The 21,600-nt window shown below is 50.5% G+C and overlaps 1 protein-coding gene across 3 annotated transcripts in view; it reads left to right on the top strand.

Annotated features, from left to right (window-relative positions):
- Window positions 1–345: 345 nt before the first annotated feature.
- GAS6 (growth arrest specific 6) overlaps window positions 346–21,600 on the top strand; it is a 47,069-nt gene continuing 25,814 nt past the window's right edge. Inside the window, exons 1-4 of one of the 3 annotated variants that reach the window (XM_036315884.1) lie at window positions 346–619; window positions 900–1,066; window positions 14,023–14,047; window positions 15,775–15,837. In XM_036315884.1, coding sequence (XP_036171777.1) covers window positions 541–619; window positions 900–1,066; window positions 14,023–14,047; window positions 15,775–15,837 — 334 coding nt within the window. In that variant the 5' untranslated portion in view covers window positions 346–540. Of the gene's footprint in view, window positions 620–899; window positions 1,067–14,022; window positions 14,048–15,565; window positions 15,585–15,774; window positions 15,838–21,600 lie in introns of those variants that run through there. The other 2 variants (XM_036315886.1, XM_036315885.1) reach the window with 2 other exon arrangements.

Genomic DNA, 21,600 nt, shown 5'->3' on the forward strand with positions numbered 1-21,600 from the left:
ATGGTCATATTCTAGCACCTGCTCACGTTGTACCTGGGTGTTCTTTCTTCTTTCCTTTCACCCCATTCGGATTAATACCTTGATCGCTGGTTTAGTAGAAACTCCCCAAGCAGTCTAAGCAGCCGGCGTGAGAAGTAGCTACGCCCGTGACCTGTTTCCCCTTCAATCTTTGATCTTCCCAGCTGAAACCAGCTCGGGCGCCAGGCTGCGGGTGGGAGCTATCGGCCCCGCCCGCCCGGCGCGGCCCCGAGGCCAGTCCTGCCCCCGGCCGCGCGCCCCGCCCCGGCCACCCTGGCCTCCGCGCCGCCGCCCAGACCCGCCGCAAGTCCGAGGTGCTGCTGCCGCCGCCGCCGCCTCCGCCGCCGCCGCCGGGATGTGACCTTCAGAGCCGCCTCACAGGATGACCGGAGCCACCGCCCCGCGGCGCCCGCGGCTCGCCACGGCCTCCCCGGCACTCTGACCGCGCGCGCTCCCGGCTGCCCGCCCGGCTCCCGTCCCCGGTCCCGGTCCCGGTCCCGGTCCCCGGTCCCCGGCCTCGCCATGCCGCCGCCGCCCGGGCCCGCCGCCGCCCTCGGCACTGCGCTGCTGCTACTCCTGCTGGCCTCGGAGTCCGCGCACAGTGAGTACCGCGCGGGGGCCGCGGCGGGGGCTGATCGAGAGACCCGCTCCGAAAGACCCCGCCACCGGGGGCAAGGGCCACGCCAGTGCCCGCGTGCCAACCCGGCCCGTGCGCCCCGACTCCGTGCGCTCCCGCCCGCCGCTGCATCCCCGGGCCCGCTGCTGGAAGGACACAGCGTGCGGGGCCCCGGGTTGACAGCGTGCCCCCGCTCTCTCTCTCCCCTCTCTCTCTCTCTCTCCCCGCTCCTCCCCGCGCCGTCTTCCCACTCGCGTCCCGGTAGCCGTGATGCTGCGGGCGCGCGAGGCGGCGCAGTTCCTGCGGCCCAGGCAGCGCCGCGCATACCAGGTCTTCGAGGAGGCCAAGCAGGGCCACCTGGAGAGGGAATGCGTCGAGGAGCTGTGCAGCAAGGAGGAGGCCCGGGAGGTGTTCGAGAACGACCCCGAGACGGTGAGCGGGGGGCCGGGCGCGGGCGCCGGCGGGGGAGGTGGAGAACCGGGAGGTGTGCCGCTGGCGCCCCGGGATTCCACGACTGGGCGGGACCGGGACCGCGGCGCGGAGCATTAAAGCGGCCAGGTCACCTCGAGTGCTGTCCCCGCAGCGCCGCATTTCTGCGAACATGCATCCGTGTGCGCCCTTGTAGGGAGTCCCAGAGTTCCGCAGACTTCCCTTTACAGAGTCTGAGATGCGTCTCCTTCACGTGGGGGGCCCGTGCTGCAAGTCACGCCCAGAACTCTTCAATATGGAGATATTGCGTTTGGGAATGGTGAAAGGCCAGGAATATGGGGTATCTGGACCCGGCTCACCCTCAAGGCTTCTCCACACTTTTTGAGCCTCAGTTCTCTAGGTGACCCCCAGGTGCTCCTGTTAGCTGGAGGCAGAAACAGATCTTTGAGCGGGGGTCCTGTTGAGACCCTGCAGCTCTCTTCTTCAGTAGTCCTCCGAAGGCAGTCACCTTTAAGGAAATACGCAACCTAGGACACCTCCACCAGAATAAACTAGAGGCTGTTTGTAAAATGTGAAAGAAATACCATGGTTCAAAAACAAACAGCTTCCTACCTCTCCCCCTGCCCTAACTGGATGGGAGGAGTAGAACTGCCCACAGCTTCTTGATCCTTGTGAAGAGGAGTAGAGGGTTTGCCTGAAAGAGGAATTAAAAGATGTGCAGGCTGGGTCCTGGTCGGTGTTGCTCAGTTGGTTGAGTGTTGTGCTGTGCACTGAAAGGTCACTGGTCTGCTTCCCGCTCAGGGCACATGCCCAGGTTGCAGGCTTGATCCCCAGTAGGGACGCATGTGGAGCCAGGCTATTTCACATTGATGTTTCTCTCTCTCTCTCCCTCTCACTTCTTCTCTCTCTAAAATCAAATATATATATATAGACTGGAATGACTTGTAGCAGTAGGTCCCAAAATATGATTACAGGAATAGTGCTAGAATATATATGGAGGGGGGTACCTGTAAGGGGGCACAAGGTCAGGGGGCCTCAGGGTGGAAGTTAGGAAAGGGCCTCAGTGTGTGCGCGCGCACACACACACACACACACACACACACACACACACGCCAGCCCTTTTCAGCAAGGTGTTCTTTTAGAAACAGCTGGTGATTTCAGAAGCCTAATGGTGCTGGCTTAGGACATATTTCTATTAATAATGTCCTTGGAGACTGTAGTTCGCCAGACAGCCAAGTGCAGGCGGGAGCAGCCCAGGTGTGGGCTTGGCGTCTGTGCAGGAGCTGTGCCATCTTAAGGGGAGGAGATGTGTAAGAGCGTCCTTGGTGGTTGTGACCTGTGGGACCCGTGAAAGCCCTAGATGTCTGTCTGTTCCTGGGCAAGTGACTTTGGGAAGCAGTAGTGAAAGAAACGGGGTGGACTTACATTACTTCACTTCATGCTGTGAGGTCAGGGTGATTTCACAGCTGGTTTTGGTAGCAGCTTTTTTCTTTTAAAGAATTCTCTGGAATGAAATAAATGTCTCATGCAATAAACGAAAGGCTCTGTGTGACCAATGCAGGCTTCTTTTGGACTTGTCTTTCTGATCACTTGACTTGACCATCCCTTCTAGGTCACGTTTCTGAAAACAAGCTCTAAAATGATTGACCGCCACTGTGTGGTTCTCTCTGGCACCATTAGTTGTTGCCTCTGCTGCGCTATGATAGGGTTATTTTCTCCAGTGTTACTGCCTTCAGTGTCAATAGCAACACAGTTTCAATCCTGTCTTATGGAGCAGTTTTGCAGGGTCTGTTCTGGCCTCACTGTTTTCCCTTTTCTTTGATGATGAATCTTAATAGCCCAGTGACTCAGGCCTCTGCAGAGGCTTTCTGAAGGTCCTAGTAGCAGGGCTGTGTGCCTGGCCATCCAAGATCCCTGCCCAGCTGTGAGATTGTGTGACAGGTGCAGTGCTCTCCATCCACATGCTTAGCCTGGAATATTCTGCAAAGTGTTGTCTGGTTTTGGCCCTTGGCTTGTATTCCTTTTCCTTGAGAGGCAGTGTGGAATGCTGGGAGGAGCTGGGTTAGGGTTAAGGGCCAGGAGTCAGGGTTAGGAGTTAGGGGCTGATTTGAGTCCCAGCTGTTTTGGTAGACCAGTTGTCCACTTGGATGTGTCCAGGTTTCCCACTCCATCTCCCTGGCAGTGGTGAGATCCTCCAAACACTACTCACTGCTAATGTATTTTAGTAAATATACCTGTTGAAAAAGGTAGTCCTATGAGTTCCCCTGCTCCAAAAAGTTTAGGGCTCTCACTCGGAAATGTTTATTCCTTGCATGCAAAGGCAGCTCATTTTGCATTTTTTGACTGAGGCTGATGGAGTGACCCAGGATGATGAGCACTGGCCTTATTTAGTTTAAGAAGTCCCCTGGACCTGGCCATGTGACTGTCACAGGACCTCCAGAGCCATAGTATCCTGATGTGAAAGGCTATACCAGAATTGGCACTTCTTGGGTTGTAATCACCTGACCCTCTGATGGGTGTGCTTGTAGGCAGTGCCAGTCCTCAGAGGCCAGGGTCACCTTAGTGGCTCATTCCACCTGCCCTACCTTGCTGTCTGCTGGGTTAGGATGCTGGAAGCAGCCTGCCTGTCTGCAGTGTGTCTGGCTCCATTGTAATCACACCTGCCCAATTTTGGTTCTGCCTTTGGTGGAGTTTGCAACACTGCTCTTTCCTGCTGGCTGAGACGGCAGTGCTGCGTGTTCCGTTCCCATTCCTGGGCCTCTGCGGACACCCTGGTAGAGGAAGCCTCCAGGAGGGACAGGGGAAGCTGGGGGTGGGGTGAGGTAGACTTGGGCCCCTGGAGCCAGCTCTCTGGGCTGCAAACCCTCTTCCCCTGAGCTCAGAGGTTTGTGCTTGTTGAGCATGTGCTGTGCGCTGGGTGTGCTCTAGGTCTTCCTCTCTGATCTGAATCTTTCCAGACTGGGCTGTTTTCCTCTTTGGGACGAGGGAAGGAGTCTGACCTTTAAAGTTCTTCTTGCCCTAGCTGTTTTGGCTCAGTGGATAGAGCATCAGCCTGAGGACTGAAGGGTCCCAGGTTCAATTCCGGTCAAGGGCACATGCCTGGGGGTTGTGGGCTTGATCCCCGGTAGGGGGCAGGCAGGAGGCAGCCAATCCATGATCTTCTCTCATCATTGATGTTTTTACCTCTTTCCCTCTCCCTTCCTCTCTGAAATCAATCAATCAAAAATATTTTAATCTTAAAGCTCTTCTTTAGCAAGTAGCTGTTAGTGCCATGGCTCTTCCTGATTCCTGGGGCTATCACATACCTGGCTGCAAAGGAAGGGACTCTCAGGCATTCTGGTCACCTGCTTCCCTCCTGGGGGCAAACTGTCTCCCACGCACATTCTTTCTGGCCCCAGGAGAGTGTCCCAGGGCCCAGGAGAGTGTCCCAGGGCCCAGGAGAGGGGCCCAGGCCCCGTTGTTGCCACTGCTAATCATGTTTCTCCTCTCCAGAGCCCAAGGGGTGATTACATTCCCTCCTTATCTTGTTTCCCTTGGTGTTGTTACTCTCTGTTCCTGGCATTACCCTCTCCCCTGCTTTTCCTTGTTCTAGGGCCCTGGGTAGTCCATCCCCCAGCTGTCTCCACGGGGGTTCTCCTGAATTCTTCTGAAAGGTCACCCAGGCCAGCCCCGCAGGTCATCTTTCTACATAAATCCTTTAAGGCAGGTGGGTTCTGAACACCTTAAAGATACCATCTCAGTAATCACCCTCTGCTTTCTGAAAGGATTCTGGACAAAAGGCTTACCTGCCTGCCCTGCTGTCCAGGTACACGTCACCACCTGGCAGCACTGGGCTGCCCCTGCCCCTCAGCTTGTGGGGAAGAAAAAATTCCAGGTTGCAGTTTCTTATCCCACCACCCAGTTTAATTTGAGATGCAAACAGTAATATTTACACTATTCTCAACTGGCTAGTGGCGCACCCTGAAGACTTCACAACATGCTTGGCCGCTGGCGTGTGCTGGAGTGCATTTGTGTCTGTCTCTCCATCTTTGTCTCTGCCTGTGTCTCTCTCTCTTTCTCTATGTCTCTGTCTCTCTCTGTCTCTAGCTTGGTCTCTCTGTCTGTCTGTCTGTCTGTCTGCCTCTCTCTCTCTGTCTCTCACTCTTTCTGACTCTACGTCCCATCTCTCTCACCCCACCTCCAGCTCTTGCAAATGCCGGGGAACCCAGTTGTGATGGGTTCCCTACCAAGGAGAGTTTCGGGGTACAGTCAGTTTCAGAACTGCATCTGCATTCCCAGGACACCTGTCTTCCTGAGATCCCAGATTCTTTGGGGACAACTTGGGGAGGAGCACCCCCATACAGAAGTGAAAGCCCCTCCCTCAAGTTACCCCTTTTTGGGGTGACCTAAGGGATATCATGGGGGCAGAAGTGGGGCCCTAGCAGGAAAATGGGGAGGGAGTTGGAGGGGGACCTTGTCAGCCCCAGTGACTTGCCTTTGAAATGCAGGACCCTGAGCCGGGGTGGTGACACCTTGGCAGTGACATCCAGGATAGCTGCTGCTCACCTGCACCTTCCTGCCCCCCACCTGCCCTCCACACCCCACTCTGCCTCCCCAACACACACACACACACACACACACACACACACACACACACACACACATACACACACACAGCTTGTTGGTACGAAAAATTGTGAAGGCTACACCAGAATTGGCATTTATTGGGTTGCCTACACATGCACATATATGCAGACATACACTCAGATACATACACCCATACTGACACACAGTACACCCACGCAGACACATAGACACACCTACAGACACACAGCCACACACATGCACGTACTCTTCTCTCTGCAACTGTGGGTCCACTGAGCCTAGGCCCCTCACCCTGTGCAGCCCCTGTCCTCTCTTTTACGGGTTCTGTGGAGCATCCTGATTGCAGAGCAAGTGGTTCTGCTCCCACTGACCGCTCTGGGCCCAGGCCTCCCCTCCTGGGACCTCTCCCACTTGGGCTGTTGCCACTGGAGGCCTGAGGAAGCCCGTCACAGGGGCTGGGTCGCTGAATTGTTGTTCGACCGGTTGTGCTTTCTCTGGAGTTGGCTCCTGCACAGCTCAGAGGCCTGCAGACGGCTGGTAAGACCCGAGCTGGCACCCACAGGTCCTGGCACCCAGGCTGCCACTGTCTGGGGGTGGGCCTTGAGCGAGATACAAACCCTGCCTGGCCCTCCCCCCCCCCCCCCCATCGCCTTCTGCTGTCCCTGTGCCTACCTATATGTTTGTTTTAATCCTAGGAGTCTGCAGGGACTTAGTGCCAGGCTCTCCGGGGTAATAACAGGCCGGGCCCATAAATTACACCTCATCCTCGCCAAGGGGCTCAACATCTGCGGAAAACCAATTAAAGACATTTCAAAAAACACCGAACGTCTGCCTTTGTTATTTAGGAACAAAACGCCCTTTTCAGAAACCGATGCTGATGGCCTGTTTCTTGAAATTCCAAGGGGCTGGGCCAGGACGTTTCAAACACCTCCCAGGTGAACAGTCTCCAGCACCACTGGCAGGTGTCCCAACTCCTTCACGCTTCGTTTCCCCTGGTTTTTCTAAGGTCAAACCAGGAGCTGTTTCTGTAATGCACAGAGTCGTTGTGGGTTAAGGGTTCGTATTTGATGTTGGAAATACTCTGCCTCTTCAGTGGTTATAATAGGCCAGTGATTTCATTGCACACCTGGTGCATATGCCGTGTACGTTTGACCCTGACACGGTTGTTCATTAAACGCTTTGAATTAATTTTTAAAGGGGAGCTGGAAGTGGAAGAAGTTCAGAAGGACATCAGTCCTTTATCTCCCTCTGACAAAGGCACAGGTCTGCTTGGACTGATTGCAGGGATTCAAAATGTAATATTCCCGAGAGATAGTAACATAGCACGGTCATACTTTTTAATACCATACTTGTTTTCTTTGGGCTTGTTTTTTTAAATTGCAGCTGAAATTTGTTTCTTTCTGGTGTTAGTGCCCATGATAATAAAATACATTTTCCCCACATTGGTCTCTAAAGCCTGCCATCTAGACCCAGTTTTTCCAAGGTCTCTTCTTGGAATGTTGGGCTCCTTGGAAATCACAGGCTGGGCTCCGCCAGATCCTGGGCGGGGTGCCCTGCTCACTGCTGCAGCCTCACACTCAGCGGCCCAGGGCCTCCCTGGGGCTGGCTGGGGCCATCTGCCTGGGTTGGCTGGGTGACTGGCGGCTGCAGGTGCAGCCTGCCTGGAACCCTCGGCTGTGGACACACATTTCTTTAGCACGACGCTTCAGAAAGGAATGGAAGGCTGCTTAGGAGGGTCCTGTTGGAGGTTGTCCAGGGGCTGACATAGACATGTGGGTTTGTGCTTCCTTCCTGCCTCATTGGATAGCAAACGCCTCATCTTCAAAGGCAAATCCACCGTTTGTGATGTAGGAATCTGTTTCCTGCGTGCTTGCTACAGCCGTAATCACCAGATGCATTCTCCGAGTTATCCTTGTCCACATCACGCTTACCACATGCACGCTGTGATTTAGCATGGACCCAGAGAGGCACCCAGGTGCTCGGAAATTTCCCTTCCATAAGCTAGGCACAAACAAGAATTTTGCAGTAATGTTTATGGCAGATGAGAGTCTTGGGCATCATCTCGTTTTAAGCACTCCCGTGAAACTGGGGCCCAAGAATCTATTAAGGGACTTGTCCAAGTTAGCTCAGGACTTGTCAAGTTAGTGGGAGGACTCAGATGGAAACTCAGGTCCCCCAACTCCAAGTTTAACATGCAAATGCTGAAGTGATAGAGACCTTCAGAGGGTGGGTCCAAAGAATTGTCTATACAACCGGCTAGATAGTGACTTCTAGAGAAAAATACCTTTGCCCCAAAGATTGCTTTAAACTACTAAGTTATTAATCCTGTACTCTGGTAAGTATTTTCTTCTAGTTTACATGATGGGAAAATGCATCATTTTGTTTTTCCCAAAGAAACATAAAAAGAGAAGTGCAATTTTGCATTGGTGATGTGGGTGTGTATTCCTTAGTACCTGCCCGAAAGGCAGGTTTCCCTAAAGCAGGGAGAACTGTGCCATCCAAGGGGGGAAGGAGGAGGGGAGGTGGTCATGGGCTCTCCTCCTGCCACCGTTAAACCTGTAAACTGTGGGTGGGTGCCAACGGTGCTTCCCACCACACTCTCCTCTTTTCCGCTTCTCATCTCTCTTTTCCTCCCTCACACTGGCTTCGTTCCTCCTTCCCCATTTTGGTCCATGCTGCTCAGCCTCTCAGGCCTTGGGTAGAAGTCTCAAGTCCCCTCTGCTCTCCATCCCCTCCCACCACTGCCTGTAACCAGCAGCCTCCTCCCGGGGCATGTCTCCTGCTTATCGCCTCCCTGACCGCCCTTGGCCATGATGGACAGGCTGACATTCCATCCCATCTGTAAAGCCCCCCCCCCCCCCCACTGGCCTGTCTGCGCCCATTCACACCCCCAAACAACCGGGCACAGCCGCTCCCCTGAACGTTTTGGGATCAAGCCCAAACCTCTCACCGGGCCTGTCGAGGCAGCGTGCCCTCTCCAGCACCCGAGATCACCAGGCCTCTTCCGTGTCAAAAACAGACGGATTCCCCTCCCTGTTTCTCTGCTCCGGCCACGCTCCTGGCTGTGTGTATTCTACCCGCAGGCACCCTGCTTGGGGCCCTTGGGGTGTGGTCTTTGATTCTAGCAGATGGACAGCGCTCAAATCTCAGCCCAGGGGCTGTGCAGCCAGGGCAACGGCTGGAGCTCTCCAAGTTCCAGCTGCCACCTGTCGCTGGAGACCGAGGCCGCCTTATGTGACTCGGTGAGGATGACATAAGCAAAGGGAGTACAGCTGCTTCCTCGCTGGGGCTGTGGCCAATCAGCATAAACTCACAGCTCTGGAGGTCCGAAGTCAGGATGGATCCCCGGGGCTAAAACCAGGGTGTCCCACAGCTGCTTCCTTCTAGAGGTCCCTGGGGAGAATCCATCCTCACTCACCTTTCAGCGTCTAGAGGGGCCACATGCCCTGCCTGGCAGCCCCTCCTCCGCCTCCACAGCTGCCATTTCTGGTTCTCTCTCTGCCTTCTTCCACACGTGAGGATAGTATAGACATAATTTGAATAAAGTTCCGTTGGTTCGCCGCTGTGAATCTCGTTTCCCCAGTAAGAAGGTGGCTGGCCTAGCAGGCAGGGCCCACCACCACGCCCGAATCCCGCGAGGGCTAGCTGCTTCCTGCTCCTTCCTGTCAGCACATCTTCCTCACTCAGTGAGTGACATTGCTGCGTTTGGCCTTGAGAACCAAGGAGTTTGCTGAGCAAAGCTGTTGATGATCAGCCAGCGCTGTGAAAAGCCAGAGAGGCCTTTGCCAGGAGAGCCCATGAGTACAGGAAGAGAGGTCTTTGAAAGTGACTCCAGTTAAAACACATCACATTACACAGTAAGTATACAAGTCAATCTTGGGAAATGAAACTGTAAAATATAGAAACAAATCTGGTCCATCTCATACTCTATAAAAGTCAGAGTATAAATGCAATTAGGCACTAAATTTTTAGTACAAAGGAAGACGGAAGTAAGAATTTGGGGAGGGAGCCAGGCACGATTTTTCCGAAAACCATGATTTTTAGAATGTTTCTTCTGACCATAAATGGAGATATTGTTGCAAACAACAACAAAAAAATGTGTGATGGCTTTGTCCATATTCTTAATCATCAGGTTATTCTCTTGGAAGCAGCCAATCTATGACACTCGCAGACGTCTCCTTCTTTTAGTGTTAATTGGCCTACACCCTGACTTGTCAATGCCTCTGCACTGGGTGGCTCCCAGACCTTCTCATGAACTCATGAGATCTTGACCCTTGGTAGATTTATAATTTCACTTTGCGGGTGATTACAGTTCTGTTGGCACTGATCTGTCAAATTCAGCTAGCCTGATATTTTTTTGCTGCATACATTTGAAAAATGTAAACAAGGAGGTAGAAGTGTATTTCTCATGCAAAAGGTGGGAGGAAGGCTGAGTCGTGCTGCTCAGTAGCACCCACAGACTCACATGACCTGTTTGTGCTCCCCTGTACTGGTGCGTGGCTTTTGTCTTCAGGGCCTCCTCACACGCCTGCCAAGATGCTGGAGCACCAGACATCACATCTGCACTGTAGCAAGGAAGGTGGAGAAGCAAAGCTCCCCTCCCCCAACTCTCTTCACTCAGTTTCACCTTGTGCTCACATCTTCTTGGCTAGAATTTAGTCACATGGCCCCCCCTCCTTGCAAGAGAAGCTGGGAAAGTAGTGTAGCTGGCTGAGTGCAGTGCAGCTCTGAAATAAACCCAAAGTTCTATTACTAAGGATGGAAGGAGAATTGGGCATCTCTGCTATGGGGAAAAGGTATTTGGGAACAAACCTCTTTTTAAAATATATATATATATATATATATATATATATATATAGATAGATATATATATATATATATATATTATTGATCTTTTTTTACAGAGAGGAAGGGAAAGGGATAGAGAGTTAGATGAGAGAGAAACATCGATCAGCTGCCTCCTGCACACCTCCTACTGGGGATGTGCCCGCAACCAAGGTACATGCCCTTGACCGGAATCGAACCTGGGACCCTTCAGTCTGCAGGCTGACGCTCCATCCACTGAGCCAAGCCGGTTAGGGCCTCTTTTATGAGGTTAATTCCTGTGAATATTTCCAAGCCTGGTGATAGACACTGTAATTAGCTGTGCCTAAGAGTTTTTGCACAACCCACCTCTCAACATGAGTCTTTCCAGCTACACTCACACAATCTGCTGTACCTTTTAATGCAATACTTGGTGGAGGGACCAGCCCTCCCCTCCATTCCTTGGAGTCCCACGCTGGGCCTGTGCAGTCACCTTTCAACCTGCAGCTGGCAATGAGGGGAGGGCTGCAGCCCTCATTGTTGGGGGCCCAGGCATGGCTGGAGAGGAGCCGGGGGCTCCACTCAGGCCTCCTTACAGTTGCCGGGTGCCCATAGCACATGAGAAGCGTATGTGCACAGTGCAGAGGGACGTGCTGTGGGCAGGTGCAGAGTGCAGCGAACATGGTCACTGAGGTTCAGGGAGGGGACCAAAGTTTTCACACGCCCAAGAGCTTCTGCTGCTCATACCAGAGCCCTGAGCATCCAGAAGAGCATGTGTCAACTCACCTTGGTTACACGTGTTTCAGTTTTGTCCTAACACTGGCTGTGAAAAAGAACTTGGAGACCTTGGCTTTCCAGTGGGCTGCATCCACTCCCGAGCTCCCTGCTGGTTTAGGCCCCTCTCCCTGCCCCACCCTGTGCGTCGGGCACAAGGGGATGGCCGTGGAGGAGGAGGGTGCCTGGATCTGGGGACTGCAGGCCGCACAGGCCCTGCAGAGCTGCAGCCGACCTCGAGGTCAGTGACGGGCTGTCCTCTGCTCGGTGGATCCCCATGGCGTGCTGCTCATCGAGCCAACGCAGCTCCTGGGCCCTCGGCCAGGGTTTACGCCCTGACCAACTGGTGATGCAGGTGGGGCCGGCTCTGTGTTCTGTGGTTGGTGCCTTTATTCACAGAACAAAGGGGAGGACGATTTTCATAGCCCTCCTCTTCTGTCAGAACGTTGAAGGACAAATGGGAATGTCTCTTTCTCTGGGGAGAGTGTGTAACACGTTTTATGTGTATTTGTGTTAGCTTTGCTTTTATTCGGGGTTAACCCTCTCTCTTTCCTAGATTACCAGGCAAATTAGCACATGCTTTACAGCCCTCTCCCACCCCAAATAAATCTAACACACGAATTAGGATAAATTGTCACCAGGTTTTATGACCCTGTGGTTTCAGTAACCACATTCCCATTAGGTGTGGTTCAGTGAGGAGCAATGAGCACGGTTTTCCTATTAATAATGTGTTGTTGTTTTCACAACAGTAGAACTCGTTATTAAAGCATACGACTCATCACTATAAACTAAGCACAATTTTGAACAATATGATACACCTTTCTGGGAACCGGAGTGCACACTTTTTGCATTCATTCTAAGTCTTTTCTTTCGGAGCCAACACCTTTCCGTTTGTGACAAAGCTCTGCGGCCTTTGTTCTCCCTCTAAGCCCAGAAAGACGTCACGGCCTGCGTGCACCCCATGAAGGAGGCAGCAAGCCTCCTCCACCCTCTGGTCTGAGGGGTTTCACCAGCGCGCACCTGGCCTGGCCTCCTTTCCTGTGCTCGGCAGTTGGCCAATCCCTGACCCAAAGCAAGAGAAGGAAGTGAAAGCAGGCATGCCAGGGGCCTCCGAAGCTGGCAAAGAGGGGCAGTCCCTCCTGACTTTGTAGCTCTGACCTCCAAACCTGGCCTCTTTGTCACTGAACGTCATCTTTGCGACTGTCACACAAGCTGAAGTAGCAGACTTGCTCTGTTACTTTTCCTTTAACGGGTTCAAGAGTTTTGGTTTTTAAAATCACACCTTTACTCGAACATGACTTTCTAAAATCTCATCTGTGTGCATCTTAGCAAAGCGTTCCCAGCTCCACCCAGTCTAAGAACTCTCATTGCCCTCACGTGGTACCACCCAGCCTGCCTCTTTCACAAACAGTGAGGAGGGAGGCCTGGCCACACATTCGAGTGAAGGTGACAGACGAGGCTGTGCCAAGACCAGTGTGTGAAGCTGGCAAATCTGTGGAAGAGCAGCGCCCTGTGTGGGTGGCCCTGGGGGCACCTCTGCCTATCACTCTTCAAATGCCACGCACCCGCTCCCGTCCATGCTCTTCCGGGATGCAGTGTGCCACTGGGAGCCCTTTCTAGCTTCATGACCTCAGTCACACTCCACCCCCCCACTGAGCCTCAGTGTCCTCATCTGTGATAATGGGTTAATACAAAAGACCTTCCTTGGACGTGGTTGTGAGAATCAAACACAATAATGTAAAAATGTGGAATGTCACCAGCATGCAGTTGACACCCAACATCTAGTGCAGTGATGGCGAACCTATGACACGCCTGTCAGAGGTGACACGCGAACTCATTTTTTTTTGGTTGATTTTTCTTTGTTAAATGGCATTTAAATATATAAAATAAATATCAAAAATATAAGTCTTTGTTTTACTATGGTTGCAAATATCAAAAAATTTCCACCTGTGACACGGCACCAGAGTTAAGTTAGGGTTTTTCAAAATGCTGACACGCCGAGCTCAAAAGGTTCGCCATCACTGATCTAGTGGCTGACGTTGCTTAGCCAGCCGCTTGGTTCCATGAAGGGGGGTAATTAGGGCCTAACTGTCCCATGACTGGCCCAAAGGGGGAGATCAGAGTGGACGTGGTGGGGCTGCTTTAACCAGCCACAGCCTGAAGGGCTTCCCAGCAGGTCCCTGCTGCTCACCGAGGCAGGGCGGGTGGTTCTCGTATTTGACAGTCCCCTGTGCAGTGCAGAAGTCTTTAGCTTGCATTTATGGACAGAAGACTCCTCGCTTATACCCTCCGTAACTCACCCAGCACCACTGTGGTTTACAGACACAGTCAAGGCACATCAGTGCCTATGTGTGGATAGTCACACAAGGTCTCCACATGTCTGTGAGGACCCCTCCATCCACAAGGGTCTAAGACCTGGCCTTTACTTGCATTATTTCTCATCCTCTGAGACACTTTGAGTGGCGCCTTCAAAGTCGCCACAAAGGGCATCGCTGTTGCTGGTTACAGAAAGTCTAACCACGTTCACGGTTCTGCAGAAGCCGCCTGGGCTGTCCCCTCTCACTTCCCTCGTGCCTCCAGGCAGGAAGTGGCTTTCTGGGTGGTGCTCGCTCTGCTGGCCCTGTCACTGAGCCATCTGTGGAGAAATTCTCCGCTCTCCTCAGACACCTGCTCCCCGAGAGTCTATTTCTATCTACGGGGGGGAGAAAGGCGAGGCTCGATGAACCAACTGGGGGCTGTGCTGTGTAGGAAGCCTCATATTGTGCCAGTAAACTGTTGCCCTTTTTCTTTTTCCGCAGGAATACTTTTATCCCAGATACTTAGGTAAGTTTAAATCACTGCTTCCTTTAGTTGTCATAAAGGCATAGTTGGGGGATGGTCGTTACATGTCAGAGAAACAAGGGGTCAAAACCCCATTTACCAAGTTATTCCTGGAGGGAAGATCACTTAATTATAGAGAGTTTGAAACTATCCAGAGCACGTAGGTCAGAACTCTTGTGTCTTTTGTACCATAATGATCCGTGTTAACCCCAATCCAATGCCATTATTTGCAAACCTTTTTTCTGCTCTGAGTCCAAGTTTAGCTTATTCTTTGGGGATATGACCGATTCAGTAATTCTCAGACTTTTTGATCTCAGGACTCTGCATTTCTGACATTACTGAGGATGCCAAAGAGCTGTTATTCACGTGGCTGGTAATTAAAACTGAGAACATTAAAGAACGTTTCTATTTCATTTGAATGACAGGAATGTACAAGCAAACACGCTTGGCCACTGAGCAGTGATGTCATTGTGTGAGGGTGGCTCTACTGTACGCTGCGGGGAGAGTGAGAGTAAAGGGCAAACGACAACTGAGTCCTATCAGGACGATGACATTGACCTCCCCAACCACCCGGGGGCCCTGGGTTCCCCTGAGAACTGCTCCTTCAACGAATACCGTTTTAAGATGGTCTGGGATGCATATCACTTACAATGAGAGAAATGTATTCCCGGTCTTCCTTGTTAATTTTGTAAAGTCCGTGTGGGTAAATGTTCCATTGGCCTTACATTCTCCTAGAGGTACCTTCTCGGGATCCGTATCTGGCAACAGGCCGAATGGACCGGTGATGCCCTGAAAAACCCGGGAAGCTGCCTGCCTCTGGGCGCTCTGTTGGTCTCTGCTGGCCTCGCTCCTGGGTATGCGAGGTTTGTTTCCTGAGGCAAAGGATGACCAGTTATCCCATGAGCCCACCCTTTAGGGGCCATCTGTTGCCGGGCCAGTGTCCCCTTAGGCATGGAGAAGTAGCAGGGACCTGTGGAAGGACCCGATGAATTGGTTCAACACCCATTCTGCACAACTTCAAGCTTCCTATCATCCCGGGATGCGTGTGCTCAAGAGGCCAAGCCTCCCGTCCCCATCCCCATGCCCGTGCGCAATGGCCAGTGTCCGTCTGCATACGCAGCGGTTCCCAACCTGTGGGTCGCGACCCCTTTGGCGGTCGAACGACCCTTTCACAGGGATTGCCTAAGACCATCCTGCATATCAGATATTTACATTATGATTCATAACAGTAGCAACATTACAGTTATGAAGTAGCAACGAAAATAATTTTATGGTTGGGTCACAACATGAGGAACTGTATTTAAGGGGCCAGAAGGTTGAGAACCACTGGCATACAGCACCTCAGACAGCTTGACTTTCACAGTAAGGGCAGTGTTTCCAAACAGGGGGTCCATTTGAAATGGAAGTTTAGCTCTCCGACTACGACCAGAAAACTTACTGGATGCTCTTAGTGATCCTTCCGTACACGAGCAGAGGGAGCCCACTGGAGGAGCTGCGGACAGTGTGCACAGTCTGCCCCTCGGTGGAGGCACTTTCATGGGTCAGTGCCAAAATGTTTCGTTAAAGTGTATTAACAAAAGCTAAACTGCGTTATTGCTGGCGGACTGGAGCACTCAGGTCAGCGTGAGTAGTCTGCTTTCCCAGAGGTCCCAAGAGGCTGTGGTATTGTCTCTAAAGCCTGTTTCGCCTCCCGCCTGAAGAGTGACACGCCACCCGTTTCTCTCTTGCAGCGTGCATTAGTAAACATGGATCTCCGTACTCAAAAAACCCAGACTTTGTTCAATGCGTTCAAAGTAAGTCCGTCTCCTTCCTGTCTTCCTCAAAGCCCCGTGAGTTTGGGTAACTGTAAGCTTTGTTGTGGTTTCCGGGGGGATCTTGAATATTTCCATTATCTGAAGCGGCTATCGCACCTGCCTGAGGTCTCCCTTTTCAGTGAACTGTCTTGTTCAAGCAAGCATGTTTTGGTTTTGAATCAGCAAGAAGTGCACAGGGTACGAAACATAAACCTTTCCCGGGGGTGTAAAGAGAAGGCACATCCCTGGCCCTGCCTCCTAGTGAGCCTGGGAGTTCTCTTTCCCAGGGGCCACCACGTTACCAGCTCTAAGAATACATGATATGAGCAGTGTCGAGGGTGGCTCCCCCTACACACGATCTGACCCCACTTTTGCCACCAGATACGGTGGATACCTCCCGTATCAGTACATACAGAGCTGCCCGCTGTCAACATTGGCCATGGGTGAGGGGCATAATTTAACCAATGTGTATTGGTGGACTTGTAAGCTATTTCCAGTTTTTTTTGTTATTATAAACCAAACCAGAATGACATCCTTGTGCCTTTGTCACCTCTCACACATCTAAGTATTTCTGCAGAATAAATTCCCAGGAATGGAATTGCAGAATGAAACCTCTATTTATTTTTCCTGGTGATGAAGATCTGACCCTAATTACCCCCTCAGCAGGGGGTGAGCAGGAGCGCCCACCCCCCGAATCTTCAACAGTCTAATGTATTTTTTTAAACTTTTTTATCTTCTCCAATATAAGTGGTGGAAAATGACACTTTATTTTATATTTTATTCAGTCATTTCCGTTTATGTTTTTCTTACTAATGGGTGAAGCTGACCTTCATGTGTTTAAGGCCTTGTATTTCTCCTGTGAACAATTTGTTCACATTCTTGACCTATTTCTCTCAATTTATAGGAGCTCTTGATTAGATTTCTGCAAATTTGCCATTTGTACCAAAGGTAGCAACATTTTTTACTTGGGCCATAATGCTTCTTTTTATTATTGTTATTTTAAGTTATCATACGGTGAAAAGGATACTCTTGTTGCATGAATTTTAACCCACTCATAGAACTTGCAACCACCTCCGCTGAGCCTGACTCAGGGCCTTCCTTGGTCTGAGAGTTTCAAAGTACAGCCCATGGTGCTGGAATGTTTACTGCACCTGTTCTACAGGTGAGGAAAACTGAGCTTCGAAGGGCACAGCCAGGCGCAACGTAGCAGGACTCTCCCTGTACTTGGTGTCAGACCTGCCATTGCCGGGATAGCCTAGAAGGCTGGCCAGACTCTGAGCTGCTCCTAGTAGCTGGCTGTCAGGGGCTCGGGGTGGGAGGGCTGTGTGACCCAGAATCCCTTCTCCCCCTGGGGAGAAGCACCTGTTAACGCAGAGGGGCCACAACTCATGGCCATGCCTGGAGGGAGACCTGGAGCAAGCCCCTCCCCTCAGGGTCAAGCCATGACATCAGCCTCCCCGGGGTCACCCACGACCTCACTGGGGCCTGAGGCAGATGTGGGAGCAGGTCAGCTTTGTGTCATTTTGGCTTGCTGTTTTTAGTTAGCACTTTTCTGTCCATTTGTTAAGCCAATTTCTTATTTTATAATAATGTACTCAAATTCATTAGGCTGTTTTAGTTCCTGGGTTTTAAATTGCCCGTTTTTTGAGGTTATAACAAAAGTTATCTAAGTTTTATGTTTAACTGTATGATCCGCCTGGAATTTCTCCCGAAGAGGGAGGGGTCTGGATATGTTCATATTTTCCCAGATAGCAGCCCCCTTGGTCCAACACCATTTATGTGAAAGCGCTGGGGTTTGGCTCAGAGAAGGGCCACCACAGTCCTGGGCTACTCTGTTCCTATGTGAGAGATTTCATGGCATTAAAGTGACTTAAATTGTTTGAACAACAAAGATGATTTCTTAATGGGATTGAGACTTTCCTCCTGGGTGGCAGGCAGCCTGGGAAATGAGGAAGGAGGGAGAATCTCAGCGCTGTTTCCTGAACTGATGCTTACAGGGGAAATCTCGTGCAACTGCTGCTTATGCCAGATGTTTTAAATGCAGTTCCTAGAAACTTAGGAAGCTGCCTCCATGCCTGGTCTCTCTGGCCAGCTCATCCCAACTGAGCAAGCCTCTCACTCCTTCCCTCCCTGTGGACCCAGTACCTCCTCCTCGGGCACTAGGCCAGGGCACTGGGCTTCTCCGATGGCTCCTGGCATGACAGGAGTCTCTGAAGCCTGAGGCCCCGCACAAATGCACCGGCTGTCCTTACGGAGGGATACTGTAAAGACTGCAGGGAGTTGGGGTGTCATTCAGGGAAATACGCATACCCTGTCTTGTGGGCCCCGAAGATGTGCCTTCTAGGCATGAGTGCACATGGGGTCAATTCAGGCAACTTTGCACTGCTTTTATTGCCGGAGGATTGAGCGGGTAGAATTTCTCAGTCACTAGTGGGGAATGGGGTGCTTGCGATATATTGAGAAAAGGAATTTTCTAAGACTTGCAGGGGAGAATGAGTGGTTTTTATTTGCGTAGAGTTACATCCCTCAGTTTGCAAAGTCTCGGGTCCCTTAATCCAGTCCTGGAAAAGGTGTAGCTGGGGCTCTAGCAGAGCCAAAAGCAAAGCCAGTGTCCAGAGTTTCCGTTCCACGGTGGAGCTGAGTCCGACGTCGCATCAGGCTAATTGCTGTCTATAATCCACTGTGTGGGTCCTACGTGGTTGTGAGCGACATGGGTGATGTAGGGGATCACGCCCCCTGAAATAGGAGTCCCAAGAGAGAAAAGAGGGAACTTCCTTTGCTCTGGAGTTAAGTTTCTCAGATTTCACGCCCTTGCAGTGATGAACATACCATACATAAGCAGATGTTGTATTATAGAATACATCATGCCTGTTCTGACCACTGACTCGCTCCCAGGTGTGACTGACAGGTAAGCATCTTCCCATGTCACCCAGACCTTACAGGGCATGCATCTATTGTCTAGTCCCTCCAACGATCTACAGGGAGCAGACTTGGAGAATGTTACCTACAGCTTCCTGGCAAAGCTGTATAAATAGCATGCCTATATTATGTAGTATCCCCTTTGCTCCTTTCTTGTTAAATAATAACCAGGTTATTATAACAGTACTAGAGGCCTGATGCACGAAATTTGTGCAAGAGTAGGCCTTCCTTCCCCCCGCTGCCAGCACCGGCTTCCCCCTGGCACCCAGGACCCAGGCTTCCCTCGAAGCCCTGGCTTCGTCAGGAAGGTTGTCCAGAAGGACATACAGAAGGATGTCTGGTCTAATTAGCATATTATGCTTTTATTATTATAGATAATTTTCATCTGTTTCTTCCTAAAAATAGTCCTATCTGGTGATGATGGGCAGTTTATGGCTGAGTGCTTTGATTATCAATTATTGTTAAAATTAAAGAAATGGCCTCAAAGTGTTCATCCCAGACAAGCCCCAGGCCTGGGGCAGACTTTCCCACTGACAGTTCCGCCTTCCCTGCTCACAGATTCCTTCAGCACGTTGGTGTGCCTCCAGCGGGAGGGCCTGCGGTCGGTTTCTGAGGCCTGGGTTTCTCTGCTTTGCCCAGGCCGGGCTGGAGGAGATCCAGGCCTGATTCTCCTCGTGAGGGAGGATCCCTTTGCCCTTTCTCTTCGGTCAGAACAGTGGGCCTCCCCATGGAAGCATGCTGTCCAGGCTATAGCTTGTCATTACCTTCCAATCTGGGGGGAGTAAAAAGCACCTGAGAAAGCGGCCCTGTTGGATGTCAGCAGATGTTTCACATTCCAGGCCACAGCAACAAAGGAGCTCCTTCCTCCCTCTCCTTCAACACAGCCCTCTCAAGGCCAAGATAAGCCCATTATCTCCTAAACAGCTCCTTCCATTCAGAGGCCTGACATTCAGAGGCCTGACGTCAGGGCACAGATCACCTGTCAACTCAGAAACCCTCTGCAGGCTTGCTGGGGGGAGAGGGAGGGGCGTCAGGGATGGGGACTTAAGTGGATGCATTTGGGCCTGCAGAGGTTTGTCTCAATTCCAAAGAGGTGTGCTGGGCACCTGCTGAGTGTCAGTCAGGCTCTCAGATGCTCATTCCTCCTTCCTTTTGTCCTGGGGATAAACTTTGTTTTTGTTTTTTTATTGGATTTATGGAGGTGGCATTGGTTAATAAAGTAATATAGGTTTCAGGTGTATAATTCTATAATATATCATCTGTAGATCGTATGGCATGTTCACCACCCCAAGTCAAGCCTCCTTCCATCACTATTAATCCCCCTATACATTCTTCTACCTTCTTCCACCCCCTTTCCCTCTAGTAATCACCATACTGTTGTCTCTGTCTATGAGTTGTTGTTTCTTTTGCTTAACCCCTTCACCTTTTTCACCCAGCCCCCCTACCCCCCTCACCTCTGATAGCTATCAGTCAGTTCTCTGTGTCTATGAATCTGGTTTACTTTGTTAATTAATTTTGTTCACTATATTCCACAAGTAAGTGAAATCATATGGTACTTGTTTTTCTCTGACTGGCTTATTTCACTTAGCATAATACCCTCCAGGTCCGTCCATGCAGTCACAAAACATAAAGTTTCCTTTTTTACGGCTGAGTAGTATTCACTCATCTCTTGATGGGCATTTGGGCTGCTTCCAGCCCTTGGCTACTGTAAATAACACTGCAATGAACATAGGAGTGTATGTGTTTTTTCAAATTAGTGTTTTGGGTTTCTTCAGCTATAGTCCCAGAAGTGGAATCACTGGGCCATAAGGCAGTTCCATTTTTAATTTTTTGAGGGAACTCCATACTGCTTTTCATAGTGGCTGCACCAGTCTGCATTCCCACCAACAGTGCGTGAGGGTTTCCTTTTCTCCACATCCTCTCCGACACTTGTTGTTTGCTGATTTATTGATGATAGCCATTCAGACAGGCGTGAGGTGATATCTCATTGTGGTTTTCATTTGCATTTCTCTGATGATTAGTGATGTTGAGCATCTTTTCATATGTCTGTTAGCCTTCTGTGTGTCCTCTTTGGAGAAGTGTGTATTCAAGTTCTTTGCCCATTTCTTTTTCCTTTCTTTCTTTTTTCTTTGCCCATTTCTTAATTGGATTGTTTGTTTTTTTGGTGTTGAATTTTATAAGTTCTTTATAAATTTTGGATGTTAACCACATATCAGATTTATCATTGGCAAATATGTGCTCCTATTCAGTGGGTTGTCTTTTCATTTTGCTGATGGTTTCCTTTGCTGTGCAAAAACTTTTTAGGTTGATGTAGTCCCATTTCTTCTTTGATTTCTATGGCTTTGAGTCTAACGTTTACATCTTTAATCAATTTTGAGTTTATTCTTGTGTATGGTGTAAGAAGGTGGTCTGGTTATTTGCGGGGGGGTGGGGTGCATGTATCTGTTCAATTTTTCCAACATCATTTATTGAATAGACTACCTTTATCCCATTACTTGCTTCCTTTGTCAAATATTAATTGACTATAAAGGCATAGGTTTATTTCTGTTCCATTTTTCTATATGTCTGTTTTTATGCCATTGCCATGATGTTTTGATTTCTCTGTCCATGTAGTATAGTTTGATGTCAGGTATCATAATTCCTCCAACTTTGTTCTTCTTCCTCAAGATTGCTGTGGTTATTCTGGATCTTTTGTGATTCCATATAAATTTTTGGAATATTTGTTCTAGATCTGTGAAGTATACCATTGATATCTTGATAGGGGTTGTGTTAAATCTATAGATTGGTTTGGATTATATGGACATTTTAATGATGTTAATTATTCCTATCCATGAACATGGTATA

The sequence above is a fragment of the Myotis myotis genome, unplaced genomic scaffold, assembly GCF_014108235.1.
Source record: "Myotis myotis isolate mMyoMyo1 unplaced genomic scaffold, mMyoMyo1.p scaffold_m19_p_63, whole genome shotgun sequence".
NCBI lineage: Eukaryota > Metazoa > Chordata > Mammalia > Chiroptera > Vespertilionidae > Myotis > Myotis myotis.